This window comes from Maylandia zebra, linkage group LG10 (assembly GCF_041146795.1).
Source record: "Maylandia zebra isolate NMK-2024a linkage group LG10, Mzebra_GT3a, whole genome shotgun sequence".
Classification (NCBI taxonomy): Eukaryota; Metazoa; Chordata; class Actinopteri; order Cichliformes; family Cichlidae; genus Maylandia; species Maylandia zebra.
The window spans coordinates 5,499,236-5,521,285 of NC_135176.1; the positions used below are offsets into that span (position 1 = coordinate 5,499,236).

At 41.4% G+C, this 22,050-nt stretch overlaps 1 protein-coding gene across 2 annotated transcripts in view; it reads left to right on the forward strand.

Moving 5' to 3' along the window:
• Positions 1–22,050, forward strand: part of opcml (opioid binding protein/cell adhesion molecule-like) — a 436,850-nt gene that overhangs the window by 403,938 nt on the left and 10,862 nt on the right. For both annotated transcript variants that reach the window (XM_076888930.1, XM_076888929.1), the window contains 2 exons: positions 21,372–21,509; positions 21,667–21,787. In XM_076888930.1, the coding sequence (XP_076745045.1) occupies positions 21,372–21,509; positions 21,667–21,787 (259 nt within the window). The remainder of the gene's footprint in view (positions 1–21,371; positions 21,510–21,666; positions 21,788–22,050) is intronic.

Sequence of the window (22,050 nt, forward strand, 5' to 3'; positions counted from 1 at the left end):
TACTTTCCCACTACTTTGGCTATTGAAGCTAGGTTTGTTTGTATGGTAAGTCTCATGAACTTTAACTACCAACTACTAGTTACTTAGTTTGTAAGTAATCAAAATTAAATATGTAAAGAATAAACTTTTACTCATCAAAATATATATATATATATCTGTTAGCACAACCACCTTGAAAAAATAATAATAATTTACACTGCTCAAAAATATTATAGAAGAGAGGGATTTCCTCTCAGATCTGGACCAGGGCATCACTGAGTTTCTGGACAGTCTTAAGGTGCAACTTGGCAGCATTGGATACATGGAAACATGTTCCAGGGGTGTTCCATTAGATTGAGATCAGGCCAGCATGGGGGCTAGTTGAGAGGTATTATTTCCTTCCTTTCTCTCACCACACTTCAGGGGGAGCATCGTGATGCACCTCCCCAGACCATTACTGACCCACCATGAAACTGATCATGCTGAATGATGTTAAAAGCAGTATAACATTCTCCATGGCTTCTCCAGACCCGTTCACCTCTATCACATGTGAACCTGCTGTCATATTTGAAAAGCACATGGTACCAGTGGTGGACCTGCCAATTCTGATATTCTATGGAAAATGCCAATCAGGCTCCATGGTGCTAATCAGGGACCACAGGACTCGCTAGAGGATGTTGGGCCTTCAGACCACCCTCTTGACATTTCTGATTGTTTGGTCAGAGAAACAGGTGGCCTGATGGGGTTTATTGTGAACGGCTCTGACAATGCTCATTCTTTTCCTCCTAGCGCAAAGAAGGAGTCCTCCTGAGGGGTTAAGGATCTTCTATGGCCCAATCTAGCACTATAGAGTAAATCCCTGTCTCCTGAAATTTCCTCCACACTCTTGAGACTAAGCTGGGAAACGCAGCAAACCTTCTGGCAATAAATGGATGTGGCATCATGGAGGAACTGTAGTATTTGTGCTTTAGGATGCATGTATCACCTCATTCTGCCAGTAGAGACACTGACCTCAGTTAAATGGGGAAAAAAAAAAATTGGTCAGAAAAGATGAGGACGGAAAAAAATGATTCCACCTCTAAAAGCTTTCCTGTTTGGGTTTTTTTTTTCAAGAAATGTAGTTCTTTCGCATCTAGAAGTGATCTTGTTCTGCATAAACAAGGACTGCCACATAATGTGCTAAATATAACTTCAAATTTGACTGTGTATTTTCCCAAAAATGATATAAAATTAAAAAATAATAATACTTATTGTAGATTGACTGGAATATGATGTTCAGTGATTTTACTTTATATGTGGATGTTTTATTTGTAAACATATGTCCAAAATATGCATATTTCAGTTTCTGTTGGCTGAGGCATAATAGACAGTGTCATCATCTGTGTCTGAATAAAACAATCATTTGCTTTGAGTTAAGAAGTTCAAGATGCACATTTTGTTGTGGTGGACTCGTGCTTTCAAGTAACCGGTGCTTAGAGCCTGCTCTTGTGCTGTCTTGATGCAGTTTTCGGATGAGTTCCTCTTGTTCACTCACCTTTTATCTCTCTGTGTGCCATACACATCACACTGCAATTAATCATTAGTTATTATTAATCTATGGCTCTTTTCCACAGTGTGTTTTTTGTCCTGTCTTCCTCCCCTCACCCCCAACTGGTCGCGGCAGATGGCTGCCCCTCCCTGATGCTGGTTCTGCAGGGGTTTCTTCCTGTTAAAAGTGAGTTTTGTCTTCCCGCTGTTGCCAAGTGCTTGCTCCAAGGGGGTCATCTGATTGTTTGGGGTTTTCTCTGTAATATTGAATGGGCTTTACCTTAAAATATACAGCACCTTGAGGCAATTGCTGTTGTGATTTGACACTATATAAATATCAGAACCTCTGTGCTGTTATTTAGGCCAGCATTTTCTAGCCACTTGTAAGATTTTTTTGATGGCAGCCTGGTGTACAGCTTGGTATCATTTATGTACAGGAGGTGACTGATCGTTGCTCTACTGAATCTGTGTTTGGTTATTGTGATGAGCTGGCAAAGGGACAGTGCATCCTCTTGGTATATTCTGCACTTCATGGTGCCTTGTACCACGCCTTGGGGTTGGCCTTCAGTGTTGTCTTAAAGCATTGAGTTCCTGATGAAGGTAGATATTCTCAATCACTGTACTATTAGCCTTATATAGTGCGAAACACTTCAGTACTGGCTTTCTTGTAGCCCTTCTAGGTAGTGCTCAAGTTGGCCTGCTTAGTTAGGGTCTAGCTCATCTCTTTATTAACCAGTAACAGGCATGCAGACTCTCTGCTCTCCAGTGAAATCTGAAAATAGACTTCAAATAAAATCTGCCAAAGAGAAAGTCATCTCTCTCCTTACATTTAAAAAAGCACTCCCACAAAGCACCTCCTTTTGTCTGTGTGGATCCATCCTATAAATAACTGTAATCATGTAACAAAAATTGATCATTGTTTTTGCTTCCATATGAGTCAGTGGAATTCAGAGCTCTGGTCATTTGCATGGGCATATTCCTATGCCATTAAAAACCATATGTGTTGAACTGAGAAACCAGGAGCTTTTTATGGTTATTTGTACTTTGCACATTCTTTGTCAAGTTTAACATTTTTTTCTATTTTTTTTTTAAATATACCACACTATTATTTTTATTTGTAAGTTTTGAGAAGGAAAAACTCCACCAGAACCAGGTTTAGGGAGGGGCAGTCATCTGCCGTGACATTACAAAGACACACTGTGGAAAAGAGCCAGAGTGTATAAACAGATACTGAGTAAAAAAGGTGAGTGGAGAAGAAACACTCAGTGCATTATGGGAATCACCCAGCAGCCTACACCTATTGCATCATAACTAAGGGAGGACTCCAAATCTAAACCAGAAGCTGATTCCACAGAAGAGGGGCCTGAAAGCTGAAGGCTCTGCCTCCCATTCTTTTAAATACTCTAGGACCCACAAGCCCACAGTCTGATAGGGAAGATCTCTAATGGGGTGATATGGTACTATATGGCCATTAAGATAAGATGGGGCCTTATTATTCAAGACATGGTATGTGAAGAGCAGGATTTAAAATTCAACTCTGGATTTAACAGGAGGGCAATGAAGAAAAGCCAATGGAGGAGAAATATGTGCTCTCTTTCTCTTGCATTTTGGATAAACTGAATATTTTTCAGGGTGGGTTTAGGATATCCTGATAATAACAAATTTCAGTAGTGTGGGGTTTCTTTATGAGAGAGGAGACAAATATGTTCCAATTATAAGTTTGCACAATTTATTATCCAAACAGTTCATTTAGAAGCAGAAAATTTGAGGTCATCCAGGTCTAAATATAAGAAATTTTTCTAATTTAACTAATTAGTGTATGTTATCTAGCTTCATTGATAAATAAGGGTCGCCATCATCTACATAGCAGTAAAAATGTAGGCTTTGCCTTTTAATGATACTGCTTGAGGTGAGCATGCAAATAACAGAATTGGTCCTAGCATGGAACCCAGTAGAACTCAATAACTAGCCCTAGTGTGTAAAGAGGACTCTGCAGATGATCAGTTAGCTGTTTTACAACTCCTTTTTTAAAGATTTTTATAAACACAAGGACGGTTGGGGAATGACCTATAATTACTTAAGACAGCTGGGTCATGTGATGGCTTTTTAAGAAACAGTTTAACTACTACCAGCCTGAAGCCCATCAGTAATTGATCATATGTTTTAAGGTTGAAACATTAATTAATGGTATGACTTTTTTAGCAGTCTTATAGGAATGGGGTCTAAAGGACATGTTGATGGTTTCAAGGAGGTAATCACTGAAGATAACTCAGAAAGATCAGTTGGTGAAAAAGACTTGAAATAAATATAAATGGTACGGAAAAGTAGTTGTAATGTTATGTATTGGTACATCTGTAATTTTTTTCCTAATGGTTAAAAGTTTTTGGAAAGAAATTTATGAAGTCATTAAGTGTGCCTATGCCAAAAGGCACACTTATTACTATTGCTCGGATTTATTATTCTTATTATTATTAAGTGTGCCTATGCCAAAAGGCACACTTATTACTATTGCTCGGATTTATTATTCTTATTATTATTAAGTGTGCCTATGCCAAAAGGCACACTTATTACTATTGCTCGGATTTATTATTATTATTATTATTATTATTATTATTATTATTATTATTTTCCTTTTTCAGCCTGAAATTTCCGCGCGTAACTCATCCCACAGTTTTGACACAAGCTTCATATATGTTATATCATTTTGTGCGGCTGGATCAGGAATGGTGTGCTATGACTTTTGGTGTTTATTACTTCTATAGTTTTTTAAATATGAATATTTTAATGCAAGTTTTTGCCCATTCAAATGAATGGGAACGAACGAAAGTGAAACTACTTACTTTGTGGTGTGTTTGCTCACTCACTTAATTTGTGGTGTGTTGGCTCACTCTAGTGGTATGTCCCCGTATTTGGATTACCATAATGACAACAATATGAACGGCGCGCACAGCGTCGGTGCTTTCAGGAACCATTGGAATTCTTAAGGTTGCACGAAGCATTGAATAGTTACGGTAACGGCAAGGGTGTATGCTTGGTGGAAAACTGCATATCCCACAATTCAAAGCACGCCTCTACCAGTCAAACAATGGCGGCTGCCACTTGGTTTAATATATTCCTCTTATTTGTGTTTCTAGGTCACAAAGTAAACTTTTAAGATATTTTCAGGTGAGAATGTAGGTGTGTAAACGTCAAATATCTGCTCGTTTTGTCAAAACATCCCATATTGGCAACAGATTTTTCACGATGTTGGCTAGCTAGCCGGCTAGCGCCGCTTCACTCAAAAGCACCCAGGCTTGGCTTTCAGTGAGGCGTCTCTAACTCCTTTCATCCCCGATAGCTCCGCAAACAGTCTTTGTCTTAGCTGGACTTATTTTTCGTTTATATGGGCCGATGATGCTGGTCGATGAGGAAAAACTAACTGAGTTGTTTGGTGGTGGCTAACGCGGAGCTAGCTAGCCACCGGTATGTGTCTCTTTCCCCTCATATGTTGGGAAAGAAACATGTGAGGCGGCCGCCGATCGACCGGTTTTCAGGTGAGAACGTAGGTGTGTAAACGTCAAATATCTGCTCATTTTGTCAAAACACCCCATATTAGCAACAGATTTCTCACGATGTTGCTGCTAGCCGGCTAGCTAGTTCGGCCGGCCGGCTAGCCGGCTAGCTAGCTCGGCTAGCTAGCGCCGCTTCGCTCAAAAGCACCCAGGCTTGGCTTTCAGTGAGGCGTCTCTAACTCCTTTCACCCCCGATCGCTCCGCAAACAGTCTTTGTCTTAGCTGGACTTATTTTTCGTTTATATGGGCCGATGATGCTGGTCGATGTGGAAAAAATAACTGAGTTGTTCATATACCGGTGGCTAGCTAGCTCCGCGTTAGCCACCGGTATATGTCTCTTCCCCTCGTATGCGGGGAAAGAAACACCGATCGACCGGTGGTGGCTAACGCGGAGCTCAATCGTGGATAAGGGAAACCCAATGCAGGAGAAGCAGGCGGCTGGTGAACTGAATTTCAGGTAAGACGTTATTAACTGCACTCTATTTGGGTCAGATATAAACCGAGTTTAGGTGTAGTTTATTTTCGTTGTGCTGACAGTTACAATAACTGTACTGCGTGCTAGCTAGCACCACGGAGTTTCTATACAGCTGTGCGCGCTAAGTTACTGATGTTGAACTTTATGACAGCCTCCCCTATTTTCAGGCGAGAATGTAGGGGTGTAAACTTCAAATATCTGCTCGTTTTATCAAGAAGTCCCATATTTTATCAAGAAGTCCCATATCTCTCACGATGTTACTGCTAGCGCCGCATGGCAGCTAGCTGGCTAGGGCGGCTTGGCTGACACCTAGGCCGGGCTGACTGACACCCAGGCCGGCTCACGCTCACGTTTCACCGCCGCATGGCAGCTAGCCGGCTAGCTGGCTAGCGCGACTTGGCTGCCACCCAGGCTGGGCTGGCTGCCACCCAGGCTGGGCTGGCTGACACCCAGGCTGGGCTGGCTGACACCCAGGCCCGCTCACGCTGTCGTGTCACCCCTAGTCTTTCGTGATGACTCTTGGTTGGCTGCTGGACTTATTTTTCATTTATATGGGCTGGTGATTCAGTATGAGTGTCCGGTGAACTGAATGTCAGGTAAGACGTTATGTATATGTAAGGTAGTGACTGGAATAAGTCACAAGGTGTCGCTGTTGAGCTGCATATATGTTGTAAATTTTAGCAATTTTGACCATTTGTCCTCTGCAGGACACCGTAGTTCAGATTTCTCGTTCGCGTGGGCGCCATCTTGGTTCAGTGTTTACTGTGATGTGCAAAGGTAAGCACTGTCAGTGGCGAACTGCATTGGTTTTGTTTAAAAATAAGTGATCCACTGTGTAAAATAGCGGTTTGTCATTTAAGCCGAGCATATATTTTGTTTATTGAGAGGTTCATGTATTGTCTGATGAGAGTATGAGACAAAGATATACTTTTCTTTCTTACTCTCATATAAAATATTTAGCTTTTATTAAATAGTTATCTGAATCTTACAACCAAAGTTTGTATAATAATACACAAGATTGGCTGTAGACCATTGTTAATCATTCAGAACACTGTGTAAAAATAACAAAAAACAAAAAGTGAATGAAAAGTGCATAAATATTTATTTTACGTGTTTGATGTGTGTGGCAGGGCGTGGTCTGCAGTGCCGCTGCAGGGGAGGTGGACCCACCTCAGCGGCATCTGCAATCACGCCTCTCAGGTGTAAAGTCTGTGCTCTCTCTGCTTTTTTTTTTTTTTTTTTTTTTTTTTTTTTTTTTTTGTGTATGTGTCGGGCTGTGAGATGAAAAGCTACAGCCGGCTGTGTGGGTACAGCAACTATGTGTGAAAAGTGGTCCATAACGTAATGCTTCAAAGTGTGTTCATGCAAACATTGTCGGGTCTGCTTATGAACCTCTGCGCACAGCGTCTACAAATTGGGGCTGTACGAAGTCACCTCATCTTTACACAAAACTGTAAGCTGTCATCTGTGAGGCGCGAGCGGTGTTTGGTTTTACCATAGTTCATGGTGGAGAATGGCTGCTCTGCTGAGTTTTGCTCTCTGTAGCCGTTTGAATGGCAAACTATTTCTGAAGAAATTTTCGCTTTCTAGTTACTAGTTAATGTTGCCTCTGGTCCATTATGGCGCTATCAAAATCAGTATCAATGTGAAAAGCTCTACAGATGCATAACCAAAAATTTTCCACAGATCTTGAATTATTTTAGGATTGAGTTAGGATTGAGAATGGATTCTTTACTGGTGTGTAGCGCACCAGAAACATGCATCACAAATGACAGGAGGTGCATGCTGCTCCACATGTAAGCTACTCTGTGTAACATCACGGACCAAGTACCTTACTGGTGGTTCATCTATTCCACCAGTGTTGGACATCCTCAAAGGCAGAAAACTGCCAACAGCTTCAGGTAATTTATGTGTACACTAAAGCCTTGGGGACCAGTTACCATTCGTGGACTTTCTTCTCAAATGAGACATCCACTATGAGTGTATCAGAGTACTGTACTTAAAGGGCCATCTCCAGTGACAGATTCTGAGTAAATCCTTACCATACAGCTGAGAGGACATCTTACAGAGAGGACACCTAGGGGCTGAACTCCTGCCTCCTCAGTAGGCTTTGTGAAAAAGCAGAAAATCAGCACTATGAAACTCAACAGGCTGTTATAATGAGACCATGTTTCCCCTGCGAAATAAGTGAGGTGCTGGTAAAATTTCTCCTTGTAAGCCTGAAAAGAAACTGTGTATTACAATTGATGCTGATACCCAAGCCAGATGGACTGTGTAATCATTCTGGAGTGTTTTCCTCCACTTCTTTCTGGTATTACTGCATATTGTGTCAAAGCAGCACACCAACCCCCACAGGTGGCAGGGCTCAGTGTTGGCATATTGGGATGAAAACTCTCAGGGTGAGTGCTTGCCCAAAACAGAAGGGTCTAATATTTATTGGCTATACCTTGAAAAACCAACATAAGAAATTTCTATTTCCTAATAAAATACAAAATTGAGGGGATTTAAATCCATGTATGGAACATAGCAAACTTCTCCTTTTTTAAATGAAGAAGTCTACGTATATTTTTGTATGGGTGACTGTCTGGAGTGCTCAAGGGAGGAATGTCCATCAGCATTGCCTGCTTAGCATCAGCCAGCCAACACAACTCCTAAATCGACCACTGCTTCTTATTCTTTGAAGGGCGGGATAATTGGCTCAGCAGAACAGCTGCAGGGGAGCAGCAAAAGGACTTTCTTTCTTTCTTTTTTAAAAAGGTGTCTTATTTACACTATTCCAGTTGTTCACGCTATGGGAGGTATATACTCTGTTACCTTAGTTATAGCATTGGTAAAATAATATAGCAACATAGATTTTGTTTTGTTTTTTAGCTTTTTAGCTCTCTTTTTCAGAGAGGATGCTCCTAAATTTAAGATGTATTATTATTGTGCTGGAGATACAAGTTTAGTTTTTAACTACAAGGCCCCTGACACATCCATTGTCATGCATATATGCATGACTATATATAGCCACTCTGCAATAAATAAAAACATTTTTTCCATAAAAAAGACTAGCTGTTCATTTCAGTGAATATATAATAGGTGTAGGAGTCCTAATCCTGTCTATATAAACTGTCATGGCCTGCCCGGCCGGCCCCACAAGGCTACATTTGCTGTTTCGGTTCTCTCCCTCTGTGCCTGGGCGGAGCTCACTGTGGGCTCCCGCCCTTGGCCCACACACCTGACGACAATCACCTGTCATCACCGGGAGCACTATTTGAGGCTGGAACACAGATCCTCTCATGGCTGGATGATTGTACTACTGACGTTAGTGTTCTCACAGCTCTTGTGAACTTGTGCTTTGTGATTTGTGATTAGTTTGTGACTTCCCTTCTCTTCTGCTTCAGACCTCCCCCCCCCCCCCCCCCCCCCCCCCCCCAGACCTGCGACCTCCCTGCCGTGTGAACGTGTGTGAGTGTGGGCAAGAAGACGTGAGCGAGTGTGAGAGAGCTACCCTGTGATTCCCTGGAGTTTTGGATTCCCTTCACTGTATATATATTGTGCACTGGAACTGTAAATAAACTGTATTTTGGAGACATCTAACCGCTCTGCGCTTGAGTCCCTACAACCAGATCGTGACATAAACAAAGCTTCAAATGTTAACATTTTAGAGTTATATTCACAAAAAGCTATGTTTCAGATAGTCTTTTATAATGTTTGATTGCTTAGTCTCAGTTGTAGGAAGCGCTGTAATAAAAATAAAATGTGTCTTTGCGAATCGTTCTTCCGACACCTTTTTATGGTTTAGGTTTTTATACTTTTTCATCATAATATGGTCAACCATTAAGGTGCAAATCAAATATGACTGTTTTTATTAGAATTAAAATTGATTTGAATATTTGGATAAATGTGTGTTTTAGGCCTAAATGTGTGTGTGTGGCAGGAATCAAATACAGAACTCTCAAGGCAGATCTAAAAAAAAAAAAGAAAAGAAAAAAAAGAAGAAGATATCTTCGTTTAGGTAGTGAAGTAAGTTCCATAAAAATTAATTTAAAGTTAAAATGACAAAAAACAGTCCAGAGCTCAGGTGCATGACAGGCTAACTGTTCTGTGTGGGAAGTTAGGCTTAGGAATGCCAGAAATGGTATAATGATGCAGATTCTAATCAACATTATGTACTGCCCAATAAACAATATGTATATAGTAGCGTGGTGGTGTGGTGGTTATTATATATATATATATATATATATATATATATATATATATATATGATGACTGTTTTCACTTTGTCATCATGAGGTATTGTATATAGAGTATATAGACTGCAATGTATCTGAGGCTAGTGTTGTATTGTTGTATTGCAACAGTGACACGTGAGACAATGGTGAGGTGTGCAATAAGAGTGACAGATGGGTACATGTCAGATTGGGATTACATCAGGGATCAACTCTGAGCCCCTTCTTGCATGCAAGCCAGGCTGCCAGATGAAATCTGGCAGGAGTCTTCATGGAATATCGTTCTGAGACGACATTGTGATCTGCACTGAGAGTGAGGAGCACGTGATAAAGAACAAGGCAGAATACATGACGTTGGTGTGTGATGGTGATTTTCCTCAGTGCAGTGTTTTAGACTGTAATTTCTACTTGGTTACTTCTATACCAGTAGAATCTGTGGGTGCAAGGTATGCATGACAGGACAATTATCACAAATGTATTACAATATGTAATGTGCAATAATAGTACACATCTTTGCATAGGAATAAACTGTTCCACTTTCAGAATAACAAGATTTTTCTCAAACATGTCTTTGCAAAAAAATGTTAATGCATGAAGATTTTCAAGTTTTTTCATGACAATTAGCATAATTTCCTTCGGGATTAATAAAGTATTTCTGATTCTGAATTATGAATGTAAAGTATTTCAGTAGGAACTATATTTTCTTTGGTTTGCACATATTTTCTACAGACAAGGTTAAAAGAAGTGGCAACACAAACCATGAGATTTTTTTTTTACCTAACCCCGGATTTTTTAATGACTAACCAAGTTGTTTTTACTTCAATTCAGTTTAATTCAATTTTGTTTTATTTATATTGCACCAAATCACAGCAACAGTCACCTCAAGGCGCTGTATATTGTAAGGTAGACCCTACAATAATACATACAGAGAAAAACCCAACAATCATATCACCCGCTATCAGCAAGCACTTTGGACATGGGTCTCTAGTGGGAATGGTTAAATCTCTATAACTCCATAGCTATGTCATCAAGACCAACTACCTTTTTTTACTGCAACTCCTCCCCAGCTCCTAGTCAGTCCTGCCTACCTAATTAATAATAGTCCTTTTGTCCTTCCTTACTGTCCAGCCTCATGTACTACTCACTATAAGCCTTTTCCTTTGCCTTTCCCTCCTATGTCTTTGTTACAGTTAGGCAATGCAAATGTGAAATAGGCATAGTGAAAACAGCAACACTATTATCACTATCACTATTTATCACTACTGCTACATTTCAAAGACTTGTTTTTTCTATTTTTCTTGTAATTTAATTACTTCATCTGTTTTTTGTTTTTATATATGTTAGCCCAGTGGACTGGTGACCTGTCCAGGGTCTACCCTTCCTCTTGCCCTATGGTAGCTGGGATAGGCTCCAGCCCCCCATGACCCTGAAGGATAAGCACAATGGAATGGATGGATTTTTTTTAGTTGTTTTATTCCTTTTTATTGAAAGCCTTCTGTTTTGGGCTTGAACAACTCCATTCAGTGTCTGAAGTGGAAATGCAAATGACAGTCACATCATCTGCAAAATGCAACATTTGCAATAATCACAGCAATGGCTAATCTTAACAAATTTTCCAGTTTTCTAATTTTCCTCAAACCTCCAGGTTTTAAGTCCCCAAAACAGCACAATGAGCAATATGAAAAAGTAGATTCACTTAAGTTTAACTTAGAGTTCATTCCCACAAGACTTAAAAAAAAAAAATTAAACAACAGAAAACTGCAGCAGTAATACACTCCATCCACTATACATGAGACTAGTGCCACCACAGCAACTCTTCAGGAGTGTGATAATTGTTAGAGACTCAAGGGGCATGTGAAGCAATCCATTATTCCATGGACATAACAGTACAGCATGGATTGGAGGGTAACAAACCACCATTTGAACAGATCATGCCCAGTTCTTCTGCACAAATAGCTTTTACACACACACACTTCAACTTAATTTGCTTTTAAAGCACTTTAAACAACTTGCTTCATTCATCCATTAACACAAGTATTTTTTTCTATGCTGTTTCTATGTGCCTCCTGTCCAACACTGACACACATTCATAGTTCAGTAGATGCATCAGAGAGGAACATGGGGTTAGTATCATGCCCAAGGATATTCGGCATGCAGACTGGGATCAAACCACCAATCTTTCAGTTAGTAGGTGACTTGCTTTACCACCTGAGCACCAGGCATCCCAAAAGCCTATTTATCTCTTCATTTGGTGTCAGACATATTGCAGCTGCTGCATTTCTATTGAAAAAAAAAAAGCTAATTACGTAACCAGTGGATAATCTGTTTCCAGTGAAGGTAGAGGACAAAGGTGTTGCAAAAGGATTTGCCTTTACTATGTCATCTCCGTTAAAACCTAACTGTGTCACAGGATGTACCGGCACCTGCTACATATTTTAGCAGTGAGCAGGGGAAACAATGAGAGAAAAGTGAAGGTGGCCATCAAAACAGATAAAAACAATGGCAGATACAACAAAACTTTAGTGCATCCTTTAACACTTAGACTAATGCCTCAGGCAGAGGTACTGGTGGAATGTGATGGCGAGGTGAGAGGAAAGAGAAAGGCTATTGACTGGTATCAGCAGGAAAGTGGTCCTGAGGGAGACACCATTCTCAGTGGGGCAGCTCGAGAGTCTAGCTGTCAAATGGACCATAGAACCTTTCAAGTACTCTCTGCTGAGTATAGAATTCAGCTTTGACCACCTGACTCTGTGATAGTTTGACTCCATTAGAAACCATTAAACTTTTGAATTGCCTGCTATCAACACAGACACCAGGTATTCATACTTTTTTCAGGCAAGTAACTTCCTGTCCAACAACCCTGGTCTCTAAAGAATCACCAAACCAATCTACCACAGCAGACACATACACAAACTGTGTATTCTGAAATACGTCAGCTATTATGGATGTGAAAAGGACAGTTTAGATGCTGCTGTGTGATTTTTACACATTAAATTACGTTTATTGGAGATAAAGTATCTAATTTCAGGATCGGGACCACGCCTTCAAACACGCTCTTTCCGGTTATCATGTATATAGGTTCACCCAGTTCTGCTGTTTGTTCTCATTTATGTGCTACAACCTCCCTCCCCTTTTCAATTCTTTAACTACTTCTCTTCTATTTAGTACATGGGGATCTGCCAGGCCTATGAGCCACTGCCAGTCCCCTTCGAAGCCTTCCCTAAACTGCAGCTCAATTCATGTCCAAGCCATTCACCTTTATCTACTAAACCGCTGTCAAACCTCAAATGAGGACGTGGGCCCAGTGAGTGAATTATGATTAATAAAAATTAAAAAATTAAAAACGAATTAATGCAATGGGTCCAAGGAATTCATCTGGAACCCTAACAGCAGTCAGGGAGTGATTGTGTAGCCTATAGAGGTCTCTGCATCCCTCCATGGATATTCTTACTTAGACCATCACTTACTTAGACAAACACTGACCCACCACCAAACCAGTCACGCTGAATGATGTCACATCATTTATAAAATTCTCCATGGCTTCTCCAGACCCTTTTACGTCTATCACATCAAAATCTGCTGTCATCTTTGAAAAGCACTGTGCACCATTCAGGTAAAATGTGGCTTCACAATGTCAAACAGTGAGCACAGAGCTCACTAGAGGATGCTGGGCCCTCAGGCCACCCTCATGAACTCTTTTTCTGTGTGTTTGGTCAAAGACACACATACCAGTGGCCTGCTGGAGGTCATTTTGAGAAGGCCAAAGAGAATGACAATTTTATTTATATAGCATCTTTCAATACATGAAAATCAGTGTGCTTAACACAGAAAATGAAGACATAAAGCAAAACAAAACATGTAGGCCTTTGTGAAAAGAAAGGTTTTGAGTCTGTTTTTGAATCTATCCACAGATGCATTTCATCTCAAGTCAGCAGATGGCTTGTTTGAAAGAACAGTACCACATCCTGTTCCTCCTTGCACAAAAGATCCGAGACCAGCTCTCATAGTTTATTGCCTGTCTCCTGCAATCTTCTCCATGTTCTTGAGAGTGTTCTGGAAGGCATAGCAAACGTTCTGGCAATGGTACACATTGATGTGCCATTCTGGGGAACTCGGACTATGTGTGCAACTTCTGTAGACATTACCTCATGCTACCAGCAAGTGAGACTGACCCTAGCCAAATCCAGAATTTGTAAAAAAACAAAACAATAAAAAACAATAAAAAAAACCCTCTCTTTTAAAAGTGTTCCTTAAGTTTTTATGAACAGTGTATTAAAAGCTGTGGCAGGTTACGCTTCTTACTGAATACTCTGTACTCTGTACTATAACACATAATATTTCAAACTGTGCAGTATTCGTTTAAGAAGAAAGTCAGTTACTTTACCAGGAATTCAGTTATTGATTTCTTTCAGAATTTTTTAGGTCAGTTCCCATTTTATGAGGCTACTTTATCAAACATAAGATAAAGCTGTTCGCTGTGTGTTGTGAAAAAGAATGAAATGTTTGCGTCCTATTGGGAGACGCGTTTTTTCTTCTTCCTTCTCTTTCAAGATGTGTGCTGTTGTACCCCAACTAAAACACTAAAAAAAATGTGTTTTGGCCGTACAAAATTGTGTCATCTATAAAGATGGGTGAAGTGTCTTGCCCAAGGACACAACGACCAAGACTGTCCAAGCCGGGGCTCGAACCGGCAACCTTCCGATTACAAGGCAAACTCCCAACTCTTGAGCCACGATCACCCCGATACTTGCCATACCAGTACGAACTAGATTTTTAAATCTTAATATAAAAAGAGTAACAGTAGGGTGGAAATTAGGTAAGGCACTTTTTGCAGCGATCTTGTATAGAAAACTATTCCACGCATATATGAAACAGGTCGTGGCTCCGAACTGCAAAGGCGGAAAAACCGTAAAGGGACCTCTGGCTAATACGTCGGGTTCCGTGTTGGGCTCGTAGCCGAAAACTAGCTTTACTTTGTTGTCTGGGTCAACTTTGTTAGCGAGCAGAGGTGGGTCGAGTATCCAAAAATTGTACTCAAGTAAGAGTAGCATTACTTTAAAATATTATTACTCAAGTAAAAGTGAAAAGTAGTCTTCAAAAATGTTACTCAAGTAAGAGTAAAGAAGTACTTGGTGAAAAGACTACTCAAGTAGCGAGTAACTGTTTGAAATGTCTGTGGAAAGATGTATGGTTTTCAAAAGAATTAGGTCTGGTCATTATAGTGCTGTGTGTGTATATATATATATATATACACACACAGCACTATAATGACCAGACCTAATTCTTTTGAAAACCATACATCTTTCCACAGGTCTCAACTTCATCAGACATCACCTAGACTCCGAGCTGAATGAGACCAGCACAAACAGCAGCCTAACCGACTAAAATGATGGATCCATGGGGTCAGGAAAGCCAGAAGCAGGGGAACTGGAGAGGTACCTTTCATGTGCTGTATATATATAGATATATATATATACAGCACATATATATATATGTTTCAGGGTGGCTGTAGCTCAGGAGGTAAAGCAGGTCACCTACTGATCGGAAGGTTAGTGGTTTGATCCTTGGCTCCTCCAGTCTGCATGTCAGGTATCCTTGGGCAAGATACTAACCCCAAGTTGCTCTCCGATGCATCCATCGGAGTATGAATGTGTGTGAATGTAGTTAGATAGCACTAAGTATAGATAAAGTGCTTGTAAGAATGGGTGTGATTGGGTGAATGTGGCATGTTGTATACAGCGCTTTGAGTACTCCGAGAGAGTAGAGAAGCGCTATATAAGAATCAGTCCATTTACCATGTATACACTGCCAAGCTGCAGATGTTTGGCAAGAAGATTTGATCACACTGGTGATGTTTTTTACTAACTCTTGTAGAAAAACTAAATCATGTCATTCATATCCCGCACAAACAGTTTGCAATGAATTCCAGATTAAGATTAAAATAAGAATGCGTGAAGGCTAAGCAGTGCTAGACAATGGATCCTCCTGTTTGGCTGTTATTCTGGGAAAAGACGAGAAAGACAGTGATGGAAGCCGTGACTGGAGCTGTGATGTAGCCTATATAAGAGTTATATTGTACGAACGTGATAATTATGTATATTGTAATAACGTGATATTATATTGTTCAAACGTGAAAGGTATATTGTACTAACATGAAAAGTATATTGTTCTAACAATATACTTTTCTATTTTTCTTTTGCCTGGGTGGCAGCTCTACGCTTCCGTACTACGCTTCCATATAAGAGGCTTTTCAATGTGGTCTCACAAAATTGTGACGACTACAACAACCATAAAAAGAGTTGGATGAACACTGCTGCTCAATTGCAGCTGCCTGGTCAATGTTTTCCATTAGTAATTTAGCAAAGTTGATGGTGGTGGTGTGTGTGTGTCTGTAAGACAGAGAGAGGGAGAGCGAGAGACAGATTTTGTATGATAAGCTTCATGTTATGGACGCACAGTTTGAGCACTCAGGTCGCATCAGAGCATCAGGCCGAGACCCTGCATCGTGACCTATGAACTTCTAACCCCTGCGATTCAATTGTACAGTTTGAGCAGGAGCTGAAAACGCAGCTGAAAAAAATCGTAGTGTTTGCCCAGCTTAATGCAGACTGTTTAAACTAAACAAGCTGCTTTTTCACACAATAAATCCTGTCAGCCGCAGCATTGCCTTCTTTTTTAACAGTTAAAGCAGTAGAGACGACCTGTTTGCATGCGCGTTGAACTCTAGCATCATTAACCAGGCTAGCTGTTAGCTTATAGCTCACGCTAGCTAACTAGCGAACAGTTAAAAGGACAGCTGAAGCTGCACAAAACACCCACAAACTTATCTCACTACAATGTAGCGCCGAAAATATGACTCGCAGCTCGAGCTCGACACAGCTGCTGTAACATAAGACTGACATCCAGCTAACCACAGCTAAAAAGATATTTAGAGAAAACTTGCCGTTTCCTCAGGTTACACGAGCCGAGTTGTTTCACTCTGAAAAGTTCCTTTGTTTTGGCTCTCACTGAAGACACCGACACTGAAGACATAGCTGTTCTTTTGTACTGCTTTTATGCGAAACATTCTTTGTATATGAGGCCAAGGGTGTTCATCCTGGCTCTGCCATGTTTTCATGGGTTTCTTCTTTCCGTGTGTCTGCTACTTTTAAACGCTTGGGCCGCTCTGCCCGCCACAGTTTCAAACTGTTTCAAACTAACCAACATTCACACATCGGAGGGCAACTTGGGGTTAGTATCTTGCCCAAGGATATTTGGCATGCAGACTGTGGAAGCCAAAGATCGAACCACCAATCTCCAATCAATAGCTCCTTAACCACAGCCAAAAAGGATATGGCAGTCCATTCTCCCTGAAGCACGGACTACACTGCCCATGAGGCTACATTCTTTAGGGCTATGCCTGTAACACTCTGTCTACTGCCTTCATATTAAATAATTGTTTGAATAATTTTTAAAAATATTTCTTCATATCATTATGCAACTAGGGGTGTTATGGGTATTTTATTTTAAATACGTAACAGCGGTACATGTATTCCTTTACTCCCCAACACTGGGTACCATACCATCTTAACTAACTGGTCTACTGTAATCTTTTTACTAAAACTGCACAGAGTGGTGTCTAGACAGCAGAGCTCCTTAAGCTAATAGCTAATATTACAACAGTGCTCCACTGAGTGCTTTCAGATACTCAGCTTCCGTCTCGTACTTTAATGACTCTTATTAGTGATCCAGTCATGGTACACTGACACTGATGCTGTGCTGGAAATGTGACCAGTGATGTGGGAGTTGGTGTTAATGGTGATTGTTTTTATATTTATATAATCTGATTAATACATAATGATTATGACTCTTTTATTTTCATTCAGCTGTGTGATTTAAACTGACATTCAAATTCTAACACTTGAACTGGAGCCGTGTCTTGTCATTATCTTGCACTTTCAGTATAGTATTGTTTTTTGGCTCTGTAATAATGAAAAAATAACTTACTTTTAATCTCAGTGTATTGTGATGGTGTCAGAGGCTAAATTGTTTCTCAAATGTGTATGAATTATGTGCTGTGGAGACATGTGGCTGCTTACAGTGCTGTAAGAATAAACATGCACATACACACAGAGACACTCATTCAAACACAGTTCTGAAAAGTCTTAAACACGAAATAAGAATCGTTCTATAAAACCTAACACAAAAAAACAAAAACACAACAAAAAAGAAGTAACATGCATCTATGTTTTTTTTATTAGATGCTTTAAGCAAAATTTAGGCTTTTAACAATAATAAAGCACAGTGTGGTGATACTATTTTGCTGATTTGGCCACAAATATTATTTATCCATCCATCCATCTTCATCCGCTTATCCGAGGTCGGGTCGCGGGGGTAGCAGCCTAAGCAAAGAGGTCCAGACCTCCCTCTCCCCAGCCACCTCCTCCAGCTTGTCCGGGGGAATACCAAGGCGTTCCCAGGCCAGCCGAGAGATATAATCTCTCCAGCGTGTCCTGGGTCTGCCCCGGGGCCTCCTCCCGGTGGGACATGCCTGGAACACCTCGCCCAGGAGGCGCCCAGGGGGCATCCTTGCCAGATGCCCGAACCACCTCAGCTGGCTCCTTTCGATGTGGAGCAGCAGCTGCTCTACTCTAAGCCCCTCCCGGATGGCCGAACTTCTCACCCTATCTCTAAGGGAGAGGCCAGCCACCCTTCGGAGGAAGCTCATTTCCGCCGCTTGTATCCGCGATCTCGTTCTTTCGGTCACTACCCACAGCTCGTGGCCATAGGTGAGGGTAGGGACGTAGATCGACCGGTAAATTGAGAACTTCGCTTTTACACTCAGCTCCCTCTTCACCACGACTGACCGGTGCAGCGTCCGCATTACTGCAGCCGCAGCCCCAATCCGTCTGTCGATCTCCAGCTCCCTTCTCCCATCACTCGCGAACAAGACCCCGAGATACTTGAACTCCTCCACTTGGGGCAGGAACTCATCCCCGACCCGGAGTGGGCACTCCACCCTTTTCCGGCTGAGAACCATGGCCTCAGATTTGGAGGTGCTGATCCTCATTCCCGCTGCGTTACACTCGGCTGCGAACCGCTCCAGTGCGAGCTGGAGGCCCTCACCCGATGAAGCCAACAGAACCACATCATCCGCAAAAATCAGAGATGAGATTCTGAGGCCACCAAAGCGAAAGCCCTCCGCCACTTGGCTGCGCCTAGAAATCCTGTCCATAAAAATTATGAACAGAACCGGAGACAAAGGGCAGCCTTGGCGGAGCCCATCACCCACCGGGAACGAGTCCGACTTATTGCCGGCAATGCGAACCAAGCTCTTGCAACGGTTGTATAGGGATTGAATGGCCCGTAGCAATGGGCCAGACACCCCATACTCGCGCAACACCTCCCACAGGACGCCCCGAGGGACACGGTCGAATGCCTTCTCCAGGTCCACAAAACACATGTAGACTGGTTGGGCAAACTCCCATGCACCCTCAAGTATCCTCGAGAGGACAAAGAGCTGGTCCAGTGTTCCGCGACCAGGACGAAAACCGCATTGTTCCTCCTGTATCCGAGGTTCGACTAGCGGACGAACCCTCCTCTCCAGCACCCTGGCATAGACTTTCCCGGGGAGGCTGAGGAGTGTGATCCCCCTGTAGTTGGAACACACCCTCCGGTCCCCCTTCTTGAAGATGGGGACCACCACCCCGGTCTGCCAGTCCACAGGTACTGCCCCTGATCTCCACGCAACATTGCAGAGACGTGTCAACCAAGACAGCCCTACAACGTCCAGAGCCTTCAGGAACTCGGGGCGGACCTCATCGACACCAGGGGCTCTGCCACCAAGGAGTTGTTTAACTGCCTCAGTGACCTCGCCCCCGGAAATCGGTGGGTCACACCCCTCATCCCCAGACTCTGCTTCCTCCCCGGAAGACGTGTCAGTGGGATTAAGGAGGTCCTCGAAGTATTCCTTCCACCGCCCGACAATTTTCTCAGTCGACGTCAACAGCGCTCCGCCAGCACTATACACAAATATTATTTACATTTAGAAATTTGGATACAACTTGCCAGACTGATTTAAATTTAACCACTTTAGTATAAACAAAAATGTTGAATCCCCAAAGTAGTTTAGTAACATTTTTAAAAAATATATATATTGTCCACCTTATTATTAACTTAGATTTAGTGATCACATAGAATACCTAAGCTTTTTCCCGCATAGAGAAATATGTGATGCAAAAGGGGATAAGGACTGGTATTTATGCAGAGCTTTTTTTTATTCTCCTTGAATTCCCAAAGAACTCTACAGCGCACAAACATTTTATTCTATGCAAACAGTGCTGGAATTTCCTTAGCAAGAATCACAGGAAAATCATCAGCATTTCAGCAATTTTAACCATTTATGTTAATTAGAGTCATATTTCCTTGAATTTATAGTTTGCATGAAAATGGAAAACATAGATTACATAATTAATTACACAAATCAAGAACTGAGTTCACATTTGTAGTTACCCTCCAATGGGTGGCACTTGTTTTCCATCTTTCCATCATTGAGATCTCAGATAGTTCTAACTAGTAACTCAACAGCATTTTGTCACTAATCTACATAGTTACAGTTGATGAAAATGTTAATTACCTGAGTTCGCAGTTCCCTGGTTTCATGCAAGAAGCTGATTATCCCTAGCCCTCAACCTTTTTACTGAATCCCCTGCCAGCTGCAGCAGTGTCTGCAGCTGAGGATTAAAAAAACATAATGGCATTATGCTAATGTTGTGATATTGCTAGATTGACATTTCTACTGATTGGGATTAGTGCTCCTATCCATTTTCCCACCCACACAGCAGTGGCTTAAAGTCTCTCTCTCTGCCATGAAAACATGCTTTTAACATTGTTGGTGTCAGGGGTAATTTATGGTGTTCCTCAAGTGGGCTTGTTTCAGTGCAATTAGTGTATTTTCTTTGTGTATTGAGTGCATGCCCTGAGCTGTCTGCCATCTGGAGATGTTTGAGAGAAAAAGAGGGCTTTCCTGTTTCTGGGTTCTTTTTTCTTTAATTAAGTTTTTTAACAAGGATAATCACAAGTTTGTTCAATCTGTTAAGTTGCAACAGACCATTTGAAAATTTACCATTATCCTATAATATCTTTTCAAAACATGATGCAAACATTAGTTTCTGCAACTGGATTACCATATTACTATGTCATATTTGCATTATTAACTGATTATCTGAGCTGGTAATCTTGGCTGTGTTGCATTGGGTCAGTCATCTTGTTTACATATTTAGAGAAAAACATATACATATACAAAAACATATACATACCTATAACCTCGAGCGTGGCTCAAGAGTTGGGAGTTCGCCTTGTAATCGGAAGGTTGCCGGTTCAAGCCCCGGCTTGGACAGTCTTGGTCGTTGTGTCCTTGGGCAAGATACTTCACCCGTTTCCTACTGGTGGTGGTCAGAGGGTCGACTTACCCTCGGCTGCTGCCTACCAAAGCTGTTTAACTTTTTTGGTCAGGTCCACAGCGGCAGACTGGTTTTTTTCTTCTGAAATGAGTACAGGATCATATGTCATAGAGCTAATCGAATTGAATTGAAACATTAACTCATGCACTGTTTTTTTTCTTTTGCTTTGTTTCTTTCTCTACAGGCACCCATAAATTTGTGACAGAGGGGGAGCACCTGATGCTCACAGCCATCACCAAAGAACAGTCGGGATCTTATGAATGCATTGCATCTAATGACATCTCAAGCCCGGATGTCAGGACAGTGCAAGTCACCGTCAACTGTAAGGGCCAGGCTATCACACTCAGGCTATATAGGACATCAAAGGGTGGGAGGGTGCAGAGTTAAACTAACACTGAGTGAGGACAGTTGAGGGCACAATTTCAATTTGAAGAAACAGTCATATGAAAACATATGACTGGTATTTTTTTGTTTTCCAGATCCTCCCTTCATTTCTAAAGCGAGGAGTACAGGCACTTCAGTTGGACAAAAAGGAATTCTGCAATGTGAAGCCTCTGCTGTCCCAAGGGCAGATTTTGAGTGGTACAAAGAAGACCGCAGGCATGTTTCTTCCCTGAGCTCTATGATTTCGACATGCTCTGAATTGTTTGACCTCAGTATTACAGGCTTACAAACACACGTGTTCTGCTGTACGCTGTGGTCTTAATTCATTCGACATGATCTTTGCTGAAAGTAATGATGTTCACTCATATCACTGTTTAAAATCATGTTTTTGAGATAAGATAACTTGTGCCCTGCATTCTTCTATCAGTGGACTACATCAAAATTTAATCACACTATTAGAAAAAACAGTTAGTTAGATA